Source organism: Ruditapes philippinarum, unplaced genomic scaffold (assembly GCF_026571515.1).
Source record: "Ruditapes philippinarum isolate M1 unplaced genomic scaffold, ASM2657151v2 ctg1011_1_1_1_1, whole genome shotgun sequence".
Classification (NCBI taxonomy): Eukaryota; Metazoa; Mollusca; class Bivalvia; order Venerida; family Veneridae; genus Ruditapes; species Ruditapes philippinarum.
This window is the reverse complement of record NW_026856759.1, coordinates 31,435-54,884: the sequence shown is the minus strand read 5'-3', so window position 1 is coordinate 54,884 and position 23,450 is coordinate 31,435. Positions and strand designations below refer to the sequence as shown.

Sequence of the window (23,450 nt, the reverse complement as noted above, 5' to 3'; positions counted from 1 at the left end):
AAGATAGTGACAGTGTTCTTGAATTTGAAAATGACAATACTGGATGAAGCTTATAAGAGTGCCTTGCTGTAATGGAATTCTATTGTATTGTTATCACAAGTCGATACTAGAAATTATACGCATGGATAAAAACATAAGGGTACATCGCTGTAAATATCCACTATTTGATATGTGATTTACATGTATAATGTTTTCAGGAATTCAACTTTCGGTAAATATATTATTTCGTCGTTCTCAAAAGACATTTAGTTTATTCTATCATGTTTTGAATTTATATTTAGTTTAATTTATATATTTTATCAATATTTTATTTTGTAGAAATTTCTTATCCTCGATTGTTGTATCAAGTTGATGTATTTTTATAGGAAACTCGACGTAAATAATTCTTATTGTGATAATTTACAAAAATATTGTTGATACACTAATAATTACGTGCCCGGCAAGTTCAACGCCAAGTAAACGTGATAGATGGTGTTCAAAATATAATTATTCTATTTAAAAATAAATCGGATTCTGTGTTATTTAAAAACCCTTCGACATAAACTTTAAATATATGTACACCCAAAGTTCAAAATTGATTTAAATGTACTTTTACAAGTCACATTTCCAAATTTTGCGTCCGTACCATGCTAAGAGGGTATCCGTGCTTTGAATAAATGAGAAGTGTTTACCTGCATTGCTGCGAAACAGAAGTAGAGTGCTATATAAATTTTACATACGTTTTAGACTATTTATATGAAGATAATATATAAATGTAATATATAAATGAATACATGTTATACGTATGATGTGTGCGTAATCAACCGATTGGTTCATTAAAACCCAAAGAACATGACGATGCGTTGGGCGATGCCTGACATCGCGATCTTTGAAGATGCAGTGATTGAAACACAAGACATAAACAAAGACATAGCTAAAACATTTTAATTCTGCTTGGTTCATTTTCATGAGAATTTGATCACAGTGTAAGTTAGCACACCTCTTTTGTTTGTGACAAAATGAAAACATTAATAAATGAATATAATGGTCCTTGTCACACAATCCCTGTCATGAAATTCTAGAGTCCAATTTTAAACAATTTAAACGATATAATTGTTCTTGAATGTACTTAGTGATTGTTCCAACGTTCCAATAATAAATCTTCCAATACAAATAATTAACCACCTGTTGAGACAAATTTTAGATTTATCCGATCGTTTACTCAAAGTTTTAATAAAACGTTTTATTTGTTGGGTTTTATCACTCTTTTTTTAAAATTTATATTGTTTACATTAAAACACGCTTATAAAGTGATAGTGGACAACTGAAGTGTACTTCTGTTAAACCGGAAGAGTGCCATTACCATAATTTACGACCTTATAAATCATGTTACGCAAAATGTTAAACGATCTAGAAAATTTCCGGTTTTGTTAACATTGTACCTTTATTTCAGCCCAAGAGCTTGAAAGTTTGTCAAGCATGAATAATATTGTCAACAAATTAGAATTTACGCAAAATGTATACCATATGCTGGGAGTATGCATGCATAGCGTAGTCATTTGTTTAGGTAATAAATTGACTTTCTCAGACTTTTTTGGTGAAAATGAATGTTAAGGAACTCTTAAGCAACACTACAATAGCATCGCAAGTTACCGGACCAATGTGTTCATATAATGCATTCCGTTCTTTACTTGTGCTCAAATTTATAATATCTGTCATATGTTGCAGTTCAGATCGAAATATCCGTCCAGAGGGTACCCATCCATTGAGCGGATATACCGATCCGAACCGCAAATACATGTCAGATATTTATTTTTAGAATGTTTTATTTCGATACTATTTTCTAAAAGAAGCGTATGAATTTACAAATTCATCCATATTCGTATTAAGTATGTAACAGAAATTGTTATTTAAAGCTCGCGTCGCCGAAGTAGATCCCAATTTAGCTGTTATATTTGTAGTGCTTTTTCTGCAGCTATCCTTACTCCTAACATTAAGCAAAGTCTGTCCACCCGACCATAACTAAATGGTTAGAGGTAGAGCGCCAGAGTCTCTTATGTTCTATCGTATCAAGAAATATGAGCCGCGTTATGACAAAACCAACATAATGGGTTTGCGACCAGCATGGATCCAGACCAGCCTGTGCATCCGCGCAGTCTGATCAGGACCCATGCTGTTCGCTATCTGTTTCTCTACTTGTAATAGGGTTGGCAAACGAACAGCATGGATTCTGATCAGACTGCGCGGATGCGCAGGCTGGTCTGGATCCATGCTGGTCGCACACCCATTATGTTGGTTTTGTCATGACACAGCTCATATATTACTGTTACTCATCATTGTTCTGCAATGTAGATTTTGCCCTGTAGTCAATCAAAACACTTCTCATTTTATCACGATTTGACCACTGGCATCTCTCAGAGTACCCTTCAATTGAAATTGAAAGCATCCCAGCAGCCCCTGTGACCGTTTTTTGAGTTCCAGTGTGGGGGAGCAAAGTTTTAGCGTTAAAATTTGACCAACCTAACAAAGGATGAAATTCCACATGAGACATGTGATGACCCGCTCATAGCCTCATAGCCTTATTATTATTCCATAGCGGTATTCTAAGGTCTCTCCATATGAACACATTTAATGGAATCGCTGAAAAATCTACAAGTCAGTCAATCCCTATCAATCTATCCATAACTGGTCAAAATTAATCATAACCTAGTTGCGTGCTTATATTTATTACTATCTGCCCATTGAGTGTTTTTATTTTTATCCACCATAGATTTTGGTACTTCATTTAGCAGTATAAAATCAGAATACAACAGATCAAAAGACTTGAATAGCCTTTTCAATGCTTCAGCACCTGACAAATATTACTATGTGTTAATACAAACAAATGGTTGTATAAGTATGATGTGATATACCTATACAACTATTAAAAGAGTTTTATCGCATGCCATGATGGTATATTTTCTTGTCGATCATGCTTTTGGACAATTTTATACCTGTTGACCTAATATAACTAGAAAATGTTTTTTATGTTAAACTGAAAAAAGCCCCTATTAAAAAAGGAGTATTGAATAATCCTTTGATTAAGATGATTAAGACAACAGCATTTTTTTCTAATTTTTAATGAGGAATGTTTGCTTTTCTATTTTTCATGTCTATTATACATACATGCAAGGAGTAAAACACTGTTGTGATATTGTATTGCTTAATGTTCTGACTTACGTAAATGTCCGTGAAATAACATTAAATTCACAGTTCTATTTCTTCTAGTCTTCTAAATACGTCATTTTTGATAGTGTCAGCCAGTTGACCAATAACATCGGAATGGGACCGACGAAAATCGGTGCATTTAGTCATGTTTTTCATATGAAACAGATACATTTCTGAAAGGCGAAAACGTGTGGAACTTGTCTTCAACCATTCCTTTCTACAGTGTCTATAATGATGTATAACGGCTTCTCCCATGTTCGCCACGTAACTGAAAAAATAAGAACATACTTTGACAAATAAGCTGGGCATGTTGTTGTTTAATTTTCCATTTTTTCATTATTATGGTTAAAGAAGCATTTGTTTTCACATCCAAGTTAGCTGGCGCTACTCGGGTGTCTGATAAAGACACACTTTTAACGGATTAACGAAAAATTTGTTATGTTGCCGTTACTGTGTTGTACATATAACGTAAAACTCAACTTAAGCGAAAATGAACCCAACTTTAGCGAAAACAATAAATTAGTAGTGAACAAGGGGCAAGGAAAAGAGAAATAATTTATGGATGAACATTTAAATGTATTACTTCTACATTTTTAATAAGATGTTTTCATTGAATTTATGCTTGTTGAGTCGTCCTTGTCAACTTGGGTCGGAGGATAATCCCATACTGACCATACAAAATCACTTTGCATATACATTCAAAGTTGGTATAAAATAATACAAGAAGACATGATGTCAATTGCATGGACTTTGGTCATATCCTAATTGATTTCCCCTTTTTGGATAAAAAAAAGGTTGAAAAAAGATAGATTGTTTGGATTTGAAGTGTTTGCATTTGCAAGTAAAAGTATATAGTTGATTAATTTATTATCATGGATACACATAAAATATTTTTGTTCATATTTAGTTATTGTAATTGATAAATTTAAACACTTCGTTCCAATACTGTTGTATATATGGACATTCCCAAATGAAATAATCGATATCGTAAATGACAGAAGAACAATAAGAACATAAAGTTGATCCGAAGATTTTAGATTTATGTAAAAATAGTTTGTTGCCACATATCTATGGATAAACTTTTATTGAACATTTTAAAGTCCAGTGTCTTTGCATCATAAAAATGTCAAATATTCATTGCATTCCAATTCAAATTATTGTTACGTTTTTACTCCCAGTTCTTATTTAGATTTTTTACTTAGTTTATTTTTTTTTTCGGCCAAAGGCCGTCTGATGTCACCTTTACTTCCGTTAAAATGAACAATAAAGAAATGAATATAGGCAGAATTTTCATTTGTCATTTAAACACTAATAGCCTGTTCGATTGATACTTAAGAAGAACTTCCGTTATAGGTAGAGGTCTGTTCGATTGCGCGATGGCAAGCAGTGTTGGAAAAAGATATAAGTCAGAATAAATATAAAAAGACAATAATGATATTTTCTAGATGTTTCTAACAGCTTTTCAATATATATATGAAATTAAATATGACAGAACGCCTTTTTGATATTTTTACGTTGGATTGGGTTTCTTTTCTAAGCTGTTCTAGTCATTATATTCTCTTCTCGAACCGGGCATAAGAAGATTGAAACGAACTGTCGACTAATTTACAGTAGTAAGCTTTTCCATGGAATTAGCGTACAGTATCTACTACATCTTTGTTTTATTGTAAATTCCTATTCAAATTAAATTCCATTGTGATTAAAATCAAATAATGTTGTTTATATCTAAGATGACAATTAATGGGGAAAACATTGCGGGTAAAAATGAACTGAAATTAAACTATTGAGGACGAATAAAATGTTCTGTTTGCGGTAAGCATTGTTAGTAGTAGCTTATCCTATGCAAATTAACAAGTTTGACTTCGGCCTAGTATCTTTTTAAAGATACTTTTTATTAAATTTTAATTCTTGTGCGATTATTGCTTACGCTCTTAAAGTTTGTGTTTCAAAAAGTAATGAAAGTATCTAAAATATCGTTTTCCTAAGCGTTACTGACAAGTGTTTTAGGGATTGATGCAATGATTTCATAGTAGTACAAATATTCATTTCTATTTACATTAAAATGATTCTGTATTTGTACGAATGTATTCAATTTATTTTCATATGTGTTCAATATTTCGTTTCTGAAATATGCAAAATATTTTTGGTTATCCAAGGTGTATTACATAATAGTTTGCCATCAATTTCGCTATTGCCGTAAACTTATATGAGCCTAGGGAGTTAGAAACGATAATTAAATTACCTCGTAAAACCCTGTAACGGATAAGCTCCATGAGTCCACACACTTCCTTGTCGTATTCGAGATGGCATATATACACCCTTAGTTCTGTCATACATTGGAAATGTACAGTTGCTATATCGTCCGATATGAAGCGGATGGCTTTTGTTTGACGGTCCCCACGTATATGCATGGATTCTAACGGAAAAGAACAACGCTCCAACATTATCTTTCCTAAACTTATTTTCCTAGAAATTACAAAAAGAACAAATAATGCATAAAGTGTCTACCCGAGTGTAGGCACTAAGCGCAAAAAAAATCGGCATTGGTACCATTTACATATTCGTGGAATAAGATGTATTAATAATATCTGTCATATGTTGCGGTTCGGATCGGACTATAGGCGGGTTCCCGGGGGACGGATATTCCGATCCCAACCGCAAACATGTGTCAGATATTCTCTTGCATATTCTTCCATTTTTCTTCATATATTAAATTTTTTTTCTTAATCAAACAATTTTCCATGAACATTTTTGTCATTACACCCGTAACTATTTTCTTACAACAGCATATGAAATTACAACTTCAATCATAACGGCGAAATAATGCCATCCTAAGCATACCATTGTATAGCACGCCCCTCATCTGGCTTTTACAGATGAATTTTCCGGCATGGGTAAAACTAACGGAATCACCAGTCTATATGCAAGACAGTCTATTCAGTTCTTTTGGAAAGGTTTTGATTTAAATTTGTAATGCTGAATACGAAAAACTGACTATTCATTCTATGTTAATGATCCAGACATAAAGCCAATTCCGATAGAGTAAATTATAATGCACATAGCATACACTTTGTTATATTTATTTATTCGCCGGATGTCCGGCCACTTTAAAAGTCACTTACTAAGTATATTTTCCAAGCATTTTTGAAATGTTTCGTTCTCGGTAGTAAGAACTCATCTGTATCGACGACTGCAACATAATCATAATTTCTAAGTCGTTCCTGGCAGTCAAATAACACCACTTGTTCATCATTCCAGTATTGATCGTTCTCATCACCAATGTTGCGTTTAATGATATCTGAAAATATTCGTTCAGATAAACACATAGTTTCAAGTATAGTTGTGAAAATTGTTTTATGTTTCCAAAATATTTTTTGTTTGCTTACTAGTTTCCGTTTCCTTTGTCGGGAGAGGCATATTAAAATGACTTTGTCTTTCAAGACAAACGGGATTTTTTGTTTCGTACAGGGCAAAATGAGTAACTATATTTTCTAATAGTTCTGAACAAAACAAACAGGAAATTTATACGGACATCCTTCCGAATTAACTTTAAAAAAATGCTCATGTTCATAAACTTTTTTATGAACTCTATTACTTTCTAAATTGTTCTTTAAACAAGACGTCGAATATCTACCATTGAATGTCTTTTACTTTATTCCCCATGTGTATATATACCTTACCTTTCTCGGGAAAGTCGAAGTCATAAACCTGAGCCATTCCACTTCTTTCATAAAATTTTAGAACCTTTGCTGCTTTTGAATTCAATTGGTAGGTATATGCTATAACCTTGTCAACACCAAACAATTTATGGATCTCAAACCATTCTATCAGCCGTTGAGCATCTAAAGATCCATATGTAAGTTTTACACATACACCAACATTCCGACTTCTTATATTTTTAGGACGTCTTTTAATATGTTTTATGATTGTAGGTGTGACATAGAATACGTTTTCCTCTGGACAAGTTTCATTCCTATCTGCTAAGATCGTGATCGAAGAAAGATCTTTAATGTCAAAGTTAACTGGGCATTTGAACTGTTTTGCCTGTAAATTAAAGATTTCTAGAAGTAACCAATGAGATTTATTCCAAGATAGAACGGAGACGAACGTGCCATTCTTTAGTCTGAAGCAACATTTAAAATCATGAGAGGATCCGCTTTTATGTTCCCATCCAGTGACAATAGCTGTTGGAGATACTTCAGTAATATTTTGGGTTTGATTATGTTTTAATGCGTGATCGTTTTCTATATGGGCAATAATGGCAGAAAATAAATATATTCGGTCAGTTTTAGTTTTTATATAAGATGGCACTTTTTTTGCAGTCACTTCTCGATTTGTCAAGTGTGTTACATTTATTTCTAGTTGTTCGATAACGTCACTTTGCTGAAATAATAAAAAAAAATATTTGCGTTCATAAAACCTGGTTTAATTATTAGTATCAAATCGTTTATAGTAGCTATAATATAAATATACAAAACTAGTTTGAAATGAACGAGTATCGGGTCTGATTGCACAATGGTACGCTTTTAACTTTGGGACCATATGCCACTTTTCATAGAATGACACAAACGTGTCACATTGAAGGTTACATGATGACCAAAGAATGAAGACATATGCAGGTGTTTCTAAACTCAAAGTATCACCATTAACGTTTAATGTTGATATTTTGAATTATGTCTAAGCCGGTGCTTGAGATACGTGGACGGTAACCTGTACTTTCCAGTACCGACTATGAATAGGCTCAATCAAATCTTTTTATTTTCCGTTTTTGGCGTACTTACGTACGTAGGGATTCTTTTCTTTTTTCTATTGTATATACAATGCAATATCCCAAAGTATTCAATAAAACATTATAGATCCACTTTTACTTTACTTTATTGATACGGACTTGTTAAAGCATATAAGGTATATATGTACTGTTTTTGAAGGGTATACAAATTGCAAACATTTCTGTTTTTCAATTATTTAGCATGCTTTGGAAATTTTCAGGTAGTCATATTACAGTTAAATTTGAAATTTGTGAAAATATACAGGGGCTTTCTTATCTGTGAATGGAGTTTAAGTATATAAAAAGTTATATTACCCTCAAAACAAAGATTATCCTTGAAATGTGTGTAAATATATAGGAAGATATATTACCTTTAAAACAGAGGTCAGACTGGAAATTAGTATAAATTGTGTAGAAGCAAGAAAGATAACTATTATCACCGCAGCTGTATACACCATAATATTTCTCTTCCGGCGAACTCTGTAAAAGTCGCAACAGGACCGTCTCCTCATATAGCGAACCTGTTAAACAACAAGACATTATTTTCATATTTAAATAATTGGTCATGCAAAAGCTGTAAATAAATCTAGAAATAAGGATAATACTTGATATCAGAGAGTATCAAATTGTATTCATTTCACACGAGATGTCATAAAGTAACATTGAAATGTACATATAAAGGTAACAGCGTATTTACTCATTCATTATTAACGTACAGAAACTAGTCTATATAGACAGAATTGATTGTGTAATAATGCGATGTTGCTAAAATTGTATACCGTTTAGCACGTCTGTTTCGAAGAATTAGTCAAGCTATTATGATTACTGCGTCGTCGTTGTTGTCGGCGAGAAATATTCGCAGTTGCAAGACAAGAAACATTTTTCTGAAAGCTATATTATCAGAGATGTGCCAATTTTAAGCATAGCTGCTTATAAAGTAGAACGATCTTAAAGCTATCGAAGGTACTGGCAAAAGCCTGTAATACTTAACTGTCATGACAATGCAAAGTTTAAAAACAAGGGACGTTATCAATACTCTAGAAGTTGTGCTCCTATATTCATCTTATTTAATATTGAATATTTGTACAAATTGGTTATTGAGAGCTGTATTAAAAAACTATCAAATTGTATTGATAATGAGGACAAGGTACATCTGTAGTACAGAATACATAACTAAATAAGCAGTATTTCTAGAGTAATGGCATTTTTTCCACGCTGAAAATAATCATACGATTGTCATTAATACCAATATTTTGAACATTTACACTCACAAAGTTTTTCAACTTATTGAAAAGCGAAGTGCATAATAGCCATAGAATAAATAAATTTTAGAATAGAATAAAAAAAATCCAACCATGACCTTTATAGGCATATTATCGCATAATAATGATACTGTACAAGATGCACAGAACTTAAGACAAAACATGACTTAAGCTTAATTATGATAAGCAAACACAATAAACAAAAGACTTTGTAACAATAAGACACTAAAGCATATGTTAAATGATAACAGTGAATAAAGGAGACGGTGTGAATACTAGTAAGCCAAATATAATGATCCGCTATATAAGTTCAGCCAGATGCAACGTTTTTTAGAAATTCGAGTCTAGACAAAAACATTTATGGACAAAGTTTGTTACAAGATAAACAATACTATTATTCTCAATAAACATTATACTTATTCTTACTTTTTGGAGTTTTAAAGTTTGTTTCCGTTTCAAATATACGAGATATTAAGAGAGTTTTTCAAAATCATAAATTAACATCTTACTATAAAGTGTTCTTCCGTTTCAATATCTTGAAATAGATAGCATTTCCGAATTTTATCTTTGACAGTAATATTTAGATATCTTCCAGTTTCTACTTTTAGTTTATGAGTACTAATATAAACTAAGTATCATAAAACTCAATTATTTTAGTCGTGGCTTTTATCAAACAAGTAATATGACCGCATGTTGTGCACTTGTTGTAACCTCTTCTTACTTTTCTAAAATAGGTAGGAACTATTTTCCAAAAACAGTATGGCTGCCTACAGTGCTATGTCAAGTCGACCATAATTTTTCTAACTGAATGTATCGAAATTCTACACCCCCTTACTTTAACCAAGGAAGCATACTGTGATGTTGTGGCTCATTCGTTTGTAGGTCCTGTTATCTTTGTCAGGTCATTTTGACAAGTAACTGAGAAGTAATAAGCATAGGATAGTCAATAAAATTTGTTATGGACATTGCCAATAGCTCGTAGTTGATTGATTTTGAGCTCAGTAGTTCAAAGTTAAGATTCCTGGGACCACTGAAACGCTTTGGTATACAGTCCTTATATGAAAGATGGAGGTTGTTTGTGACTAATAGATGACCTCTTTAAATGTTGAGGTTAGTAGATTAAATACTAAAGGTCACCGAAACATTGGTCACTTAACAATTATCAGACCACTTTAGTCTACATTTCTATGACTTAGTGTGTATAGCATATGACCAATATTATTTGATAAAAAGCAATACTTTTTAAAGACATTGCTCTGGCCATAAGACGAATCTTATTAATGTCTCATTAGGTCAATGTCTAAGCGATACCCTGTATAAAATCCTTATTCCATCGATAACAGAATATTTGTGAAACTTGATAAAGACATTGCCAATAATTATTAGATAACCCTATTTTTTGAAGTGTGATGGATACATTGTCAATAGATCATAAGATTCCAAGTGATTTGGGAGTTATTTATTCAACGGACAAGGACATAAGCGGCCGCGTCAACTACATAAGCGGCCCAAATGTGTAAGGTCACGCACTATTAGTTTGTTTATCAAACTGTATAATAGGGTACCGTATAATCATCTATGTCATCAATTCTGTGACACTTCGGGAACATGTGAAGATGAAAGTGTTAATGTGTTAATTGGAACAATTTACGTCTTTCATTCTCTGACTTGGAGCACTGATAATTACATGTGTTGTCAACAGGTGTTAGTAGCGAACAGAGAAGCGAAAGATCGTCCATGATGTTGACAAACATTGAACTTTAGGTAAGTTGACTCGTCAACTGATTAAAAATAATTACAGTTTGAATATTAAATCGGATGACAATTAAAAGAATAATTTCACTAATGATTGATCTAAAGCCACTGTTACTGCAATGTTAATATTTTCATATCTGATTGTAAAGTGTTGAAGTGTCTATTCACATGCAAACCCTATCAAAATAAACAATATTTTTCATTGTTAAAAATACTTAGTGTCTATTTCATATTTTGTTCTCATTGATTTTTAGATGAAGTCAATTTATAGTAATGTTTTTTTTTATTTTGTATCTGCAGATCACCAGATTGTCGGGTAGAAGTTGGGAAAGATCTTGGCTCAGTCCAGCCTGTGAGAAGAACTGCTATACTGGCAAACGGTGGAAAACAGGACCTCCCATGACTAACTTCACATGATGTTCTTGATTACATTTATGCTGCCATGTGTATTTATTTAAATGGAATTTGAAAACCAAATAATATTTTGTCTATATTTTTGATAATAAACATGTGCAGCTGTAATAAAATGAAATATTATAAATATGTGTTTGTAATCATAATGATATATAACTGCTAGCATATCTTAGTAAAGATAGGCATGTATCCCTTGCAGAATTATTGGCTACAACTTTGGAGCCATTGGCTCCAACTTTTTCTGATTGGCGAATTTGGTGGCGCAAACTAATTTTGACCCAGAGGGAACCCTGTGTATGTAAATATGCGACCGTGAGAAGTGAATGACTTTAGAGCATATATGAAACAAATATATTAAATTATATTAAATAAATTATCGCATGTAAAATTATGCATGTCAAGTACTTTGCTATTTTCCAAGAGCAGCTGTTTGATGTTCATTTTTGTAATTCTTCATTTGATTTCAGCATAATGAAAAAAAACTTTTAATGTTTCAAATGTATAGATTTTGTTGCTCCCCACAGCACATGTGACAATGCCGGAATAAGACGGACACTTTGCATACAATACTATTGTTTTCATTGGATCCTAGGGATCACTCTTAATCTCCGATTTGAACTATCGCACCGAACTCACTGTATCATCCCGTTTTTCTTTTATCCATTTCTGCTCCCCCTCCCTATTTCCGACCCTGCACCTTTATCATTATGTTGCCCTTTAGAATAATAATCTTCTTTAATTTCCTTGTTTGTTTCTATAATTTCCTACTTTGAATTATTTACAATAATACCCCGTCCGCGCTTAGCCCTCTTCTTCTGTTTTTTGTTTGGTGTTCACCATGTTCATGTTCATGTTGAACACTCATGTAATCACGGTGTATTCATTCATATCTTGCGTATTCTTGTACTTTAACCTAAATCTAGTTGGCGACAATTTATTCGGTGTATAGTCATCTAATCATCGTCTACGTTGTTCGTTATTCAGAAAGTACTTTTTTAGAAATGTCACCAAAATGATGAATGGTCATGCCAAAAATTGAAGATAGACAATTAAATTTAAGATATTTATCATGGTATGTTTCTTGATTTGTTATTTTGTTCTTTAAGAATGCATTGAGATACTCTTTAGAACAATTTGATTGGCAGACCATTCGTAACACTGATATTTACCAATGGGTCTCTGCATTTACATCTACCATATTTAAATTTTCTTACCAATATATTCCTAACAGGTTAATCACCATCAGACCCACAGAACCACAGTGGATATCAGGTGAAATAAAACGACTTATACGCAAACGCAAGCGTCTTTTCAAACAAGCTAAACTCCATAATCGAACTTCGGACTGGTCGAAATTCCGCCAACTTAGAAATGAAATAGTTTCCCTTATTAGAGATGCTGAATCAGAATATAAAGCCAAATAAACGCAGACTCTCACTAATAAAACATCAAATAAATCATGGTGGGCCACAGTTAAAATGTTTATCTCCCCTTATAGTCAAATAAGATCTATTCCTCCACTGCTCAATGACTCAAATATTCTATATGACAACGAGGAAAAGGCGGACGCCTTCAATCGTTTCTTCGCTCAACAAACATTTCTTGACGAACCTGATTGGCAACCCATTTCACCAATTTATTCTTTCTCCTCAACTCTATCATCACTTCACTTTGAACCATCTGATATTGAACCATTATTACGAACACTACCACTTCTTCGCTCAACAAACATTTCTTGACAAACCTGATTGGCAACCCATTCCACCAATTTATTCTTTCTCCTCAACTCTATCATCACTTCACTTTGAACCATCTGATATTGAACCATTATTACGAACACTACCACTTGGGAAAGCAGTTGGTCCTGATTTAAAAAACAATCGCGTTTTAAAAGAAATATTGTCTCAATTAGCTGTTCCTTTGTCAGATATTTTCAATTATTCTTTGTCTATCGGTACTTTTCCTACTCAATGGAAGGTTGCAAACGTATGTCCAGTTCATAAAAAGAATGAGACCAATGTAATTAGTAATTATAGACCAATTTCACTTCTCTGTTCCCTAAGCAAAGTTTTAGAAAAAGCTGTTTACAAACACGTATATATTCATCTTATTAGCAAACAACATTTTAACAGAATATCAGTCTGGTTTCCGCCAAGGCGACTCAACTATAAACCAACTATCAGTTATTTATAATTCTTTCTGTGAAGCAATAGACAATGGAAAGGAAATAGAATTGTATTTTGTGATATAAGCAAAGCTTTTGATCGGGTATGGCACAAAGGACTCATAACTAAATTGTCATCTGCAGGAATTCGTGGAGATTAACTTCTTTGGTTTCAAAGCTACTTATTCAACAGGCAGCAAAGAGTCACTGTCCAAGGACCATCATCTTCTCTTCTTTACGTCAAGGCTGGTGTTCCTCAAGGATCCATTCTCGGTCCACTGCTTTTCCTTATATTTATAAACGACATTGTAATAGATATCGACGCCAACATCAGACTTTTTGTAGATGACACAAATTTATCTCTTATCGTTAAGACACCCGAAATAACAGCAAATGTACTAAACTCTGATTTACAAAAGATTAACCAATGGTCTAAAGAATGGCTGGTTTCGTTGAATCCAGCAAAGACCATATGTATGACTATATCTCGGAAAGCTATCAAAACACAACATCCTCCCCTACTTCTGCAAGACCAAGTCATTTCTGAAGCTTCTTCTCACAAACATTTAGGAGTTGTTCTATCAAACGATTGTTCATGGTCAAATCATCTAGAATATATTAAAAACAAAGCTTGGACAAGGATCAATATTCTCCGAAGTCTAAAATTTACACTCGACAGAAAGACATTAGAAACATTATATTTGACATTTATCCGTCCATTATTAGAGTATGGAGATATACTTTTTGATACTTGTTCAGCTTGCGAAAAGCATGAATTAGATTTGATTCAAAACGAGGCTGCCATAATAGTCACAGGTGCTACTAAACTTTGTTCTCTTGCAAAACTTTATGACGACCTAGGATGGGAATCATTATCAACTCGACGTAGTAATCACAAACTGGTCTTTATTTACAAAATACGAAATAGTCTATGTCCTACTTACTTAAACACTCTAATCCCAACACGTCAAAACGAAAGATTCACCTTCAGAAACTCCTCTGATATTCTTCCTATCTATTGTCGAACATCCTTTTATCAAAACTCTCTCATCCCGTCTAGTATCCGTTCTTGGAACACGCTCCCTCAGAATACAAAATTATCAGAATTTTTACAACAATTCAAACGACTTCTTTCAAACCCACACAAACCCCCTAATTATTTTAACACAGGACCTCGCAAACTTCAAATCCTGCATACTCGCTTAAGACTTGGCTGTAGTTCCTTAAATGATGATATTTTCCGAACAAATATTTTCGAATCAAACATATGCGCTTGTGGTCAAACAGAAACAGTGTGTCATTTTCTTCTAAACTGTCCTTTGTATCAACATATGCGAGATATTCTCTATAGGAACATCATACAGCTAGATAGATCCTTGATCATAACTCACACTCTGCTATTGCATGGTTCTAATTCCCTTTCAAACAAGCAAAACGTAGAGCTTTTCAAGTCTGTATACCTTTATATTGATTCTACGCAACGATTTATATAATGTCTGACTGCTACTGCTATGCTGCTTATGTTCTTTTTTTATTGTCCTTATCTTTATTTGTTTAATGTCCTTTTTTGTGTTTTTTTTCTTTGGTTGTTTTCTATAGTTTTTTATTTAATTCTTGTCAAAACTTACTAAAATTTTGTCATTACCATTAACATTTTTTCCTTTTCAATCTTGCATTATCAAATGTGTTTACTTTTTGGTAACTTGTTAAATTACAACCACCACAGACATTGTAGATTGTTATAATTGTTAGATAATGGCTTCTATAAGCTTCTGCTTTCGGCCAAAATCTATAATTATTGTTATGTTGTTATTTACACATGTACAAATATTCTAAATAAAATATGTTTAAACCAAAAATATTCAAACCTGGGAGACAATTGTTTCCAAGTTCAGTTTTTTCGTTTGATTCACGAAATCTTTAGAGTTGAAATGAAATGTAAATAGTTTGTTGTTTTGCAATACTATATGTACATTTCAACATTTATCCTACCATATCATTTGTGCATTGAAGTGAAAATTTTAAAGTTCCTCCAAGATCAATTGTTTCTGTTTGTTTTTGCTTCTTTCACACGTTTATTTCGATGCTATTAACAGACCTATGCAGTTCTGTAACTTCAGATATATTAAAATAGTCATAATTTGTCAAGTTCACTATCAGAACACATCGCACCAAATGATCTCACTTAAATGTATCACGATATATATGCAATATACATTTATATCAGCATGTAACAGATTGTGCATGCTACCAAATTACATATAATAACCATTTTATTATACCTATTATTCAATAATATGTACAAAGTTTCCGATTTTGTCATTGCCCTGGGCTTTTCTCTTTCTTTCATTGTTTAAGAGCTTCAAGCTTGAAGAAATGAAGAATCATATTTAAAACGAAAGCAAAAAAAACTCATGTATATGTACATGTATTTGGGCATTATTGGCAGTTGTATGTTAAAAGACAAATTTCTAATATTTGCAAAATCAAGTTCATGATTAATGTTCATTTCTGTCTAAGCCGGTTCTAACGTCCATGAACAGGGTCAATCAAACCTAGCCTGCAATATTCTAAATTTTGCCGTGTTTGGCTTACTTTAGGGATTTTGTTTTCCATATTTGACATTTATTTTTAGATTTGAGTTTGCCGTCAAAATATAACAGATTAAAACAGATTAAAGCATTTTAATTTTCAATAGTTTTACATGAAATTTTGTATTTGTATATTGTAACTGTCCACATGTCCTTACTATCTTATACATGAAATTGTAACTGCATTAAAGGGTTCTCCAAGTCAGTTCGAAAAATAAACGGATCGCAGCCTACGGCTTTGGTCGACTTAACTGACTTACCGGTTCCTTTAACGCTTGGATGCTCTCAATGGCGAATACTTCTGTTAAATAGTTTTCTTGTTTACTCCAAATGATGTCAATGGTAGCGTTGAAGTGTAATTTTACATTGAACTTAAAGTTCATCGGTGTATATGTCCTTATAGCGTTGTTGCAGTTTAATTGATCCAAAAATAAATGTGTCTATAGTTATGTATCCTCAAGTTATGCAACAGACGGCACATCAAAGTCAATATAACAGTTGACATTAGAAACATTTTGTACATTTAGAGCTTTATAGCAGCATATATTGTCGATATAATGTGACTATTATTCAAATACATTTGCAATGTTTGAATGAATTGGTTCATTTAATTATACAGATGACCTTTATCTACATCAAATTGAAAAAGGAATGTTTTCAAAGATCCTGTAACTCAATTTTGTATGGTTTTACATAAAAAATATAATGCTCAAACGAAGATTTATCAATACTGTAAGTTCCAAAAAGCATAATTTATAAAGATAATACCGAATTTACATTTCGTTTGAATAAAGGGAGGTTATTAGAAATTTACTTTCTATAGAGTCTAAGTCAATTTTTTTAAAAAGAAATGAATGCATATATTTTTATGATTAAATATAATGTGACCAAATATTTGAAGTACATATTTTACATATTCTTCGATGTTTGAAAATTGTTTTGGAAGCATAATTATTTACATGGGTTACAACCTTAATTACAACATACAGAGTCTTTGAAGAGTACCGTCATATTTTTTCATCGTTTCTTTAATTGATCTTGGAAGACTTCTCGTATATCAATTTGCAAAAGTGCAAAACAAACTGAGTATCATAATCTAGTTCAACATATAAGATACATGTTTTTATGAGACAAATTTGTAACTAGATCACATATATTAAACTTTAACGACTTGAGACAAATTTAAAGAATGATTAAAAGAAAAAAGAAAGCCCTTCGATATCGCTACTTATTCGATGCCTTTGTGGGATCTATCCTAAATTATGCCTGTCTGGTCTGGGGCTTTACTAAGTCTAAGGAGATAAAGATAGAACATGTACACCTCAAAATTCTGTAAAGCGATTTTGGTTTTGACAAAACATGGAATGTTAAGACTTATCGATTGTTACTTACAAGAATGGCGTACAGATGTATCTAGTAATGGTGTGCTCAGACATTCATAATCATATGTAAAAGAACAGTTCTGTTTTGAATAATATTTAGACAAGATAAATTGTAAATGATTAAGAAGCGCTCTTACACGCCTGCGAGTGTCCTCTCACAGACTTAGAATTAGTCCGGAAGGTATGGTCGAAGCCGTGTAGAACGTCACGAAAGAACTTGTCAATTATGTGATGCTAACGAGCTTGTAGACGAGTTTCATGCAATGCTTATGAAAATCTACATAGCCAATATTTAGCGTTATTTTTACATTCGGCCTAGTGTGGCCAAATTTATACAATTACTGCAGTCTAAAAGCCATAAAGTACTTACAAACTTATGTTCTAAAACATCAGACAAAATGATAACTTAAGAAATCTTCAATATTATTACAGCGCTGTGACGTTCTTTAAATTATTTTGAGTAAATATTTTGTCAAACAAACTCAATTAAAAACGAGGTTATAGTTTGTTCTTCGCTTAAATTTATTGGTGTTCATTATTTTTTTTACAGAAGTAATTTATTGATATAAATATATATAATTGATTAATGGAGTTTTGTCAGTATATGTGATGTATTGCATTGTATGTATTAAATATCCCATTGCTCTATATTGTATTCACTTGTTTGTTGCTGTTTTTAAGTGTTCTTTTTTTTTTATAGTAAAATATGTGACCTAAATTATATTTAAATACGTTTATTATAAAGATTTACCAATGGTTGTACAAGTTATGAAATAAACTCTGTTCTGTTCTGTTTTGTCTCTTCTGATAATTATTGCGTCTAAAGAGCGAAATTTAGTATTCCGCATGTCTTAAATTTAGCTGGTCTCTCAAGCGATAATTATCGCCCTTTCTATAGACCAGGGACACTTATACTAACGAAATTTAACAATTTTCTCGATAATTATCGTCATAATTTTGTATGTTGTGTGTTCCTCGCGAGATAAAAATTGCGTTGAAGGGCGCATATAGTCGCATGAGAGACTAGCGAAATCTAATGCATGCGAAATTTAGTCTAACTACCGCCCTTTAGCGGCAATAATTATCGCGTGTTTCCGCTAGTCTCTCATTTGATAATTAGCGCCCTTCAACGCTATAATTATCACGTGAAGAACACATAACATTCGAAAATTAAAACGATAATGAAAGAGGTGAACTTTTCCAATTTCGCTAGTATATGTTTCACTGTTGTCAAGAAAGGGCGATACTTATCGCGTGTTACTAGCCAGTTTTAAGACTTGTGAAATTAAGTCATAAATTTCGCCCTTTTGAGACGATAATAACCGCGTGTTACTAGCGAAATTTTGTAGACGAAATAGGACACCGTAAGTTATACTTAATCATATGATGATGGGTTATAAGCCCAAGTCAGAAATAAAGTATTTGTTATAAAATGTTATACTTAAACACCAATCGCATTTTGTATTGTCCATACATGCGTCAAGGTCCGATGGCTTTTGTACCGCGTAAGCCGGCGTGAGGGATGTTGCACATTTTATTATCCCTCATGTACAGACTCAATCAAACCGAGTCTTCAATTTTCATGTTATTGTGTTGTTATTAATGTTTCCGAGAGATCACTTTTTCCAGATCATGAAATAAATGAATTGAGTTGAGCTGAGTATATGGAAACAATTAAATCATCTATTATTTCATTCAATAATTTCTCTCAGCGATAACCAAAGCATCAAGCATAGGACTATACCAAATGTGACATTTACATTCGTGAAATGAAAACTAGATGAACCAATATATTTTTGTTTTCTTATTGATAGCTCGAAGACTACAAGCTAACAATTCATATTGTCTCAAATGATATCTAGAGTGTGTATAACAATAAAAAAGTCATTTCTGCAGATCTACTGGGACCATAGCATTTTAGCCTATAAAAATTCATTTGAAATTTTTCTTTAAGCTTTCCATTGTTTCATATCAGATGTTTAATGTTATTTCATATTGTTCCACTTACTGGTCGATTTCTTTTGACTCATTTTACAATATCATAGGCTAGACTGCAATTGTCAGTCTTTGCCAAGTTTTGTTGTGCTGAGACGAGAACGGGCTTAAAAAACATCTTATTGATGTTATCATTGCATTCCTGTACATGTTATTCTACATTATCTTTCAGGTCATTTCAAAGCGCATATTCCAACGATTTGATATGAGCCGCCTATGTCAACATAGAATCACAAAGATTTACACAATATTCGTCGCAGTAGTAACATTTATGATTGTCTTGGACCTTGTTCAGTTTTCAGCTCGCCCTTTTACCATAATAGTTGGAAAGGTAATATAAATACCATAACCATAAGTAAAATTGTATGTATACTGCCATACGAACTTCAAAAGTATTCATTTATGTGTAATTTCTATGAAAGGGTTCTAAAAGCTTACTTTGCATCACCGAGAAAGAAAACGTGAAAATTGCAATATGGCCTTTTTGGTATGCGCATTAGTGTGAACAAAATTAGATTGTAAATGTTTATTTCCTACGGTCTTTTATAAAACAGCATTTGAAGATAATTACATTCGACGTAGATAAACAAATATAACTTTAGGCTTTAGATCGCATACGATTAAAATTTATTATATTTTTGTTGTTTCAGAAAAGTAATGTTTTTGGTCAACTTCAAATTAATGTGAACCATATGAGAACTTTGGATGTTGTTGAGAAAAAAGTGCCGCCGTTTATAAAAGTTAAAAATGCTCGAACATATTTATTTTCTGCCATCATTTCCCGAGTCGAAACCAATCACAATAAACAAAATCAAACCAAAATAATAACTAAAGTAACTTCAACAGCCATAGTGACAGGATGGGAACTTGGAAAGTATTCGTCGGTAGATTTTAAATGTTGTTTTAGATTAAAGAATGAAAAATATGTCTCGATAATTTCTTCAAATAAATCCCATTGGTTGTATGTCGGTAAGGCTAAATTACAGGCAAAGCAATTCAAATGCTTGATCAATTTTAATGTTGAAGACATAAATTCCTTAACTATTTTGTCCGACATTAATGCAGCTTGTCCGAAAGAAAAGGAATTCTATCTTGTCCCTACTATTGTAAAACGTAAAATCAACCCCGCAAATGTAAGAGAACGGAAAATTGGTGTTTGTGTAAAACTCACATATGGATCTTTAGATGCACAAAGGCTGATAGAATGGTTTGAGATTCATAAATTGTTTGGTGTTGACAAGGTCATAGCATATACCTACAACTTAAATCAAAATGCAAGCAAAGTGTTGAAGTTTTATGAAAAAAGTGGAATAGCTGAGGTTTATGGATTTGACCTTCCTGAGAAAGGTAAGAACTAGGAATTTAATGAAGATATAGATTAAGAAAAGCTGGTGCACAATTTGAAACAAGAAGCAAAGCAAACGATGAACTTACCGTACCAAATCAATGTTATCAGCTGTAATTTTTAAGTATTTTTGATACATGTATATGACATAATGAAACGACAATATACTCAAACGTTCCAGACCAAGGTCATTTATAAACATTCAGTCATTGTTTTTCCCGCGATAAATGGTCTTATACACTTGTTTTTATGCCATGGTTAAAAAATACTAAATCTTATACGCTCTAGTTTATATAAATATTTTGAAAAGATTGTTGTCTACTAACAAGAGACTTTAGAAACTGACTACTGTTTCAGATACCTATTATTCTAAAGGACATTTTTTGTGTGCATACATTACTAAATTACTTATTTCTTTTTCATCAAAACACTTTCTGACGTAAGATACCTTGTTTGAAAATTCGTTTTAGGAGTATGGATATCATAGGTCAACTTTGACCAATGTAACCCCTGAGCTTTTATCGTTGGAGATCAGTGATTGATTTTTGTATTAACCCTAAAAAAAAAAATTTAAAAGGATTCAAACACGCACAGCATGCATCTGCTAGAAGGTGTTTTTCCAGTGTTTTGTGATATACGTGTGCATGATGTTTCAGGTGTAATATCGCGAGATGTTGGAGTGAAAAATATGCAATCATGGAATGATGAACAGATAACATTGTTTGACTGTCAAGAGAGACTTAGTAATTACGATTATGTAGCTGTTGTTGACACGGACGAATTCATTGTTCCAAATACAAAGCGGTTCCAAGACGCTTGGAAAGTATTTTTGGTAAGATAAGTAAAGGCAGTATAAAAAAGCAACAGTGATTTATCGAGTGTATATTCTTTTAGAGCGTCTTACTTTATCAACATACTGATCATATATATTGAATCACGTCTATTGTATGATATCAAGCTATTAAATATTATATATCTTTGATTGCATAAAATGAGTTATGAGTTTTGAAACTTTTAAATGGAAAGGAAGATTGATCTTTTATTTCGGAACATGGAATATTTAAGCTTACAAATACTAAAGTTCTTGCTAGAAAATATATAACAAACTTTGTCTTACATGGAACATTTTTGTTATTAATTCAGGATAAGAAATTTAGGAAAGTTACACTTGCTGGGTTGCTTTTTTCTGTAAGAATACATGCAGACACATGGGGACAAACGAACAAAAGTCATCCACTTTACATAGGACAGTATAGCAACTGTACGCTACCAATGCTGGACAGGGTTAAGGGGATATACATGCCGTCCCGGACTCAACCAGGAAGTGTTTCGACGCACGCATTTCGTCCTTTGAAAGGCTTTAATCGGTAGGTGTTTTTGTATATTTTGCTTTTCAGTTCTATATTTGGTAAAATAATTTACATACATACCATAAACTTGGATTTGTCACAAAAGTTCAATATCACTAACTGCTTAATAACGAAATCCAGAAATATTTGCAATGCAAATGGTTTCAGCTTGCATTTATCATTGGAATGCGATTGTTCAACTAAAATTAACGATTGGATGTATGTATTTTTAAATCAAACGGAACCCAAGCCAGAATAAATACTGGCCTGAAAACTTATAAATGCATGCATTTGTTCAGTCATTTTGTAAGATACTGTGTTAGGTATGTACACTATTTACAAAACAAAAGTTACAAATAATTCATTATGCAAGTAATGGTAAAGACAAAATTGTTTCTTCATATGTTATTATTTAATACTATTTTAATACTTAATAGTATTTTTAATGTAAGGAGTATTGAAATATAAAACGCTTCCTTTATAACTTGAAGGGCTTACGTGAAGGCACAGGAGGCTTCTATGCATCATTACAGAAGCTGTAGGAAGGAATGGCTTAAACCATGCTCTGTGGAGGTCAGCAAAGAGAAACGTTACCTGTATAATATGAAAAATACAACTAAATGTTTCGATCTCCGTCGATCACATTCACAAATTACAGAGGAATTAGCCAACGTTGTCAGAGATGAAGTGCTTTTGCAAGTTCAAGAAATCGGAGTGTGAAATCAAAAGTATATTTTGGTGGCATGTCTAATTATTTAATTTATATGAATGATTATGTAGTGGATATTTATTCAAGTGTTTTTTTTTTATAAATACAGGATTTGTTTTCATCGAGTAGTATGAAAATAAATATTAATTTTCATGAGTGGCGGTTGCCTGGTTACCTGTTGCAAAAGGAGTTGAAGAAGTTACTCTTTATCAAATTTTACAATACATGCAGGTTCTGGCCCCTACATGGACAGATATTGTATGAACTAGATTTAGTAAAGAGTCCTGTTTAAGGAGCGTGTTTCATTGAGTAAATCTCCTTCAATGTTTGATGTCATTCATTTTTTATGTGGATACAAATGCTGCAGGGATATTAATAACCTTATTAAGGTTACACTGTTACATTTTACTTAGCTTGTAGTAAGATTAATAGTGAATTGTATTTACACTTAGACCCATCTTGAAGCATTTTCAATTTGTCATGCTTGGCGTTCTGAAAGATTGCCATTTTCCTATTATTTTATTTATGAA

General features: G+C 32.5%; 2 protein-coding genes across 2 annotated transcripts; one reads left to right on the top strand and one right to left on the bottom strand.

Moving 5' to 3' along the window:
• LOC132747617 (uncharacterized) lies at positions 1-23,216 on the top strand. The gene is made up of 6 exons (XM_060737036.1): positions 1-211; positions 19,690-19,848; positions 20,168-20,864; positions 21,519-21,694; positions 22,006-22,229; positions 22,703-23,216. The coding sequence occupies exons 1-6, from the start codon at positions 188-190 to the stop codon at positions 22,929-22,931; spliced, it is 1,509 nt and encodes a 502-aa protein (XP_060593019.1). The 5' UTR covers positions 1-187; the 3' UTR covers positions 22,932-23,216.
• On the bottom strand, positions 3,226-8,761 carry LOC132747629 (uncharacterized). The gene is made up of 5 exons (XM_060737064.1): positions 8,326-8,761; positions 6,867-7,569; positions 6,309-6,484; positions 5,429-5,652; positions 3,226-3,454 (listed from the first exon to the last, which is right to left on the bottom strand). The coding sequence occupies exons 1-5, from the start codon at positions 8,464-8,466 to the stop codon at positions 3,226-3,228; spliced, it is 1,473 nt and encodes a 490-aa protein (XP_060593047.1). The 5' UTR covers positions 8,467-8,761.
• Positions 23,217-23,450: the final 234 nt, after the last annotated feature.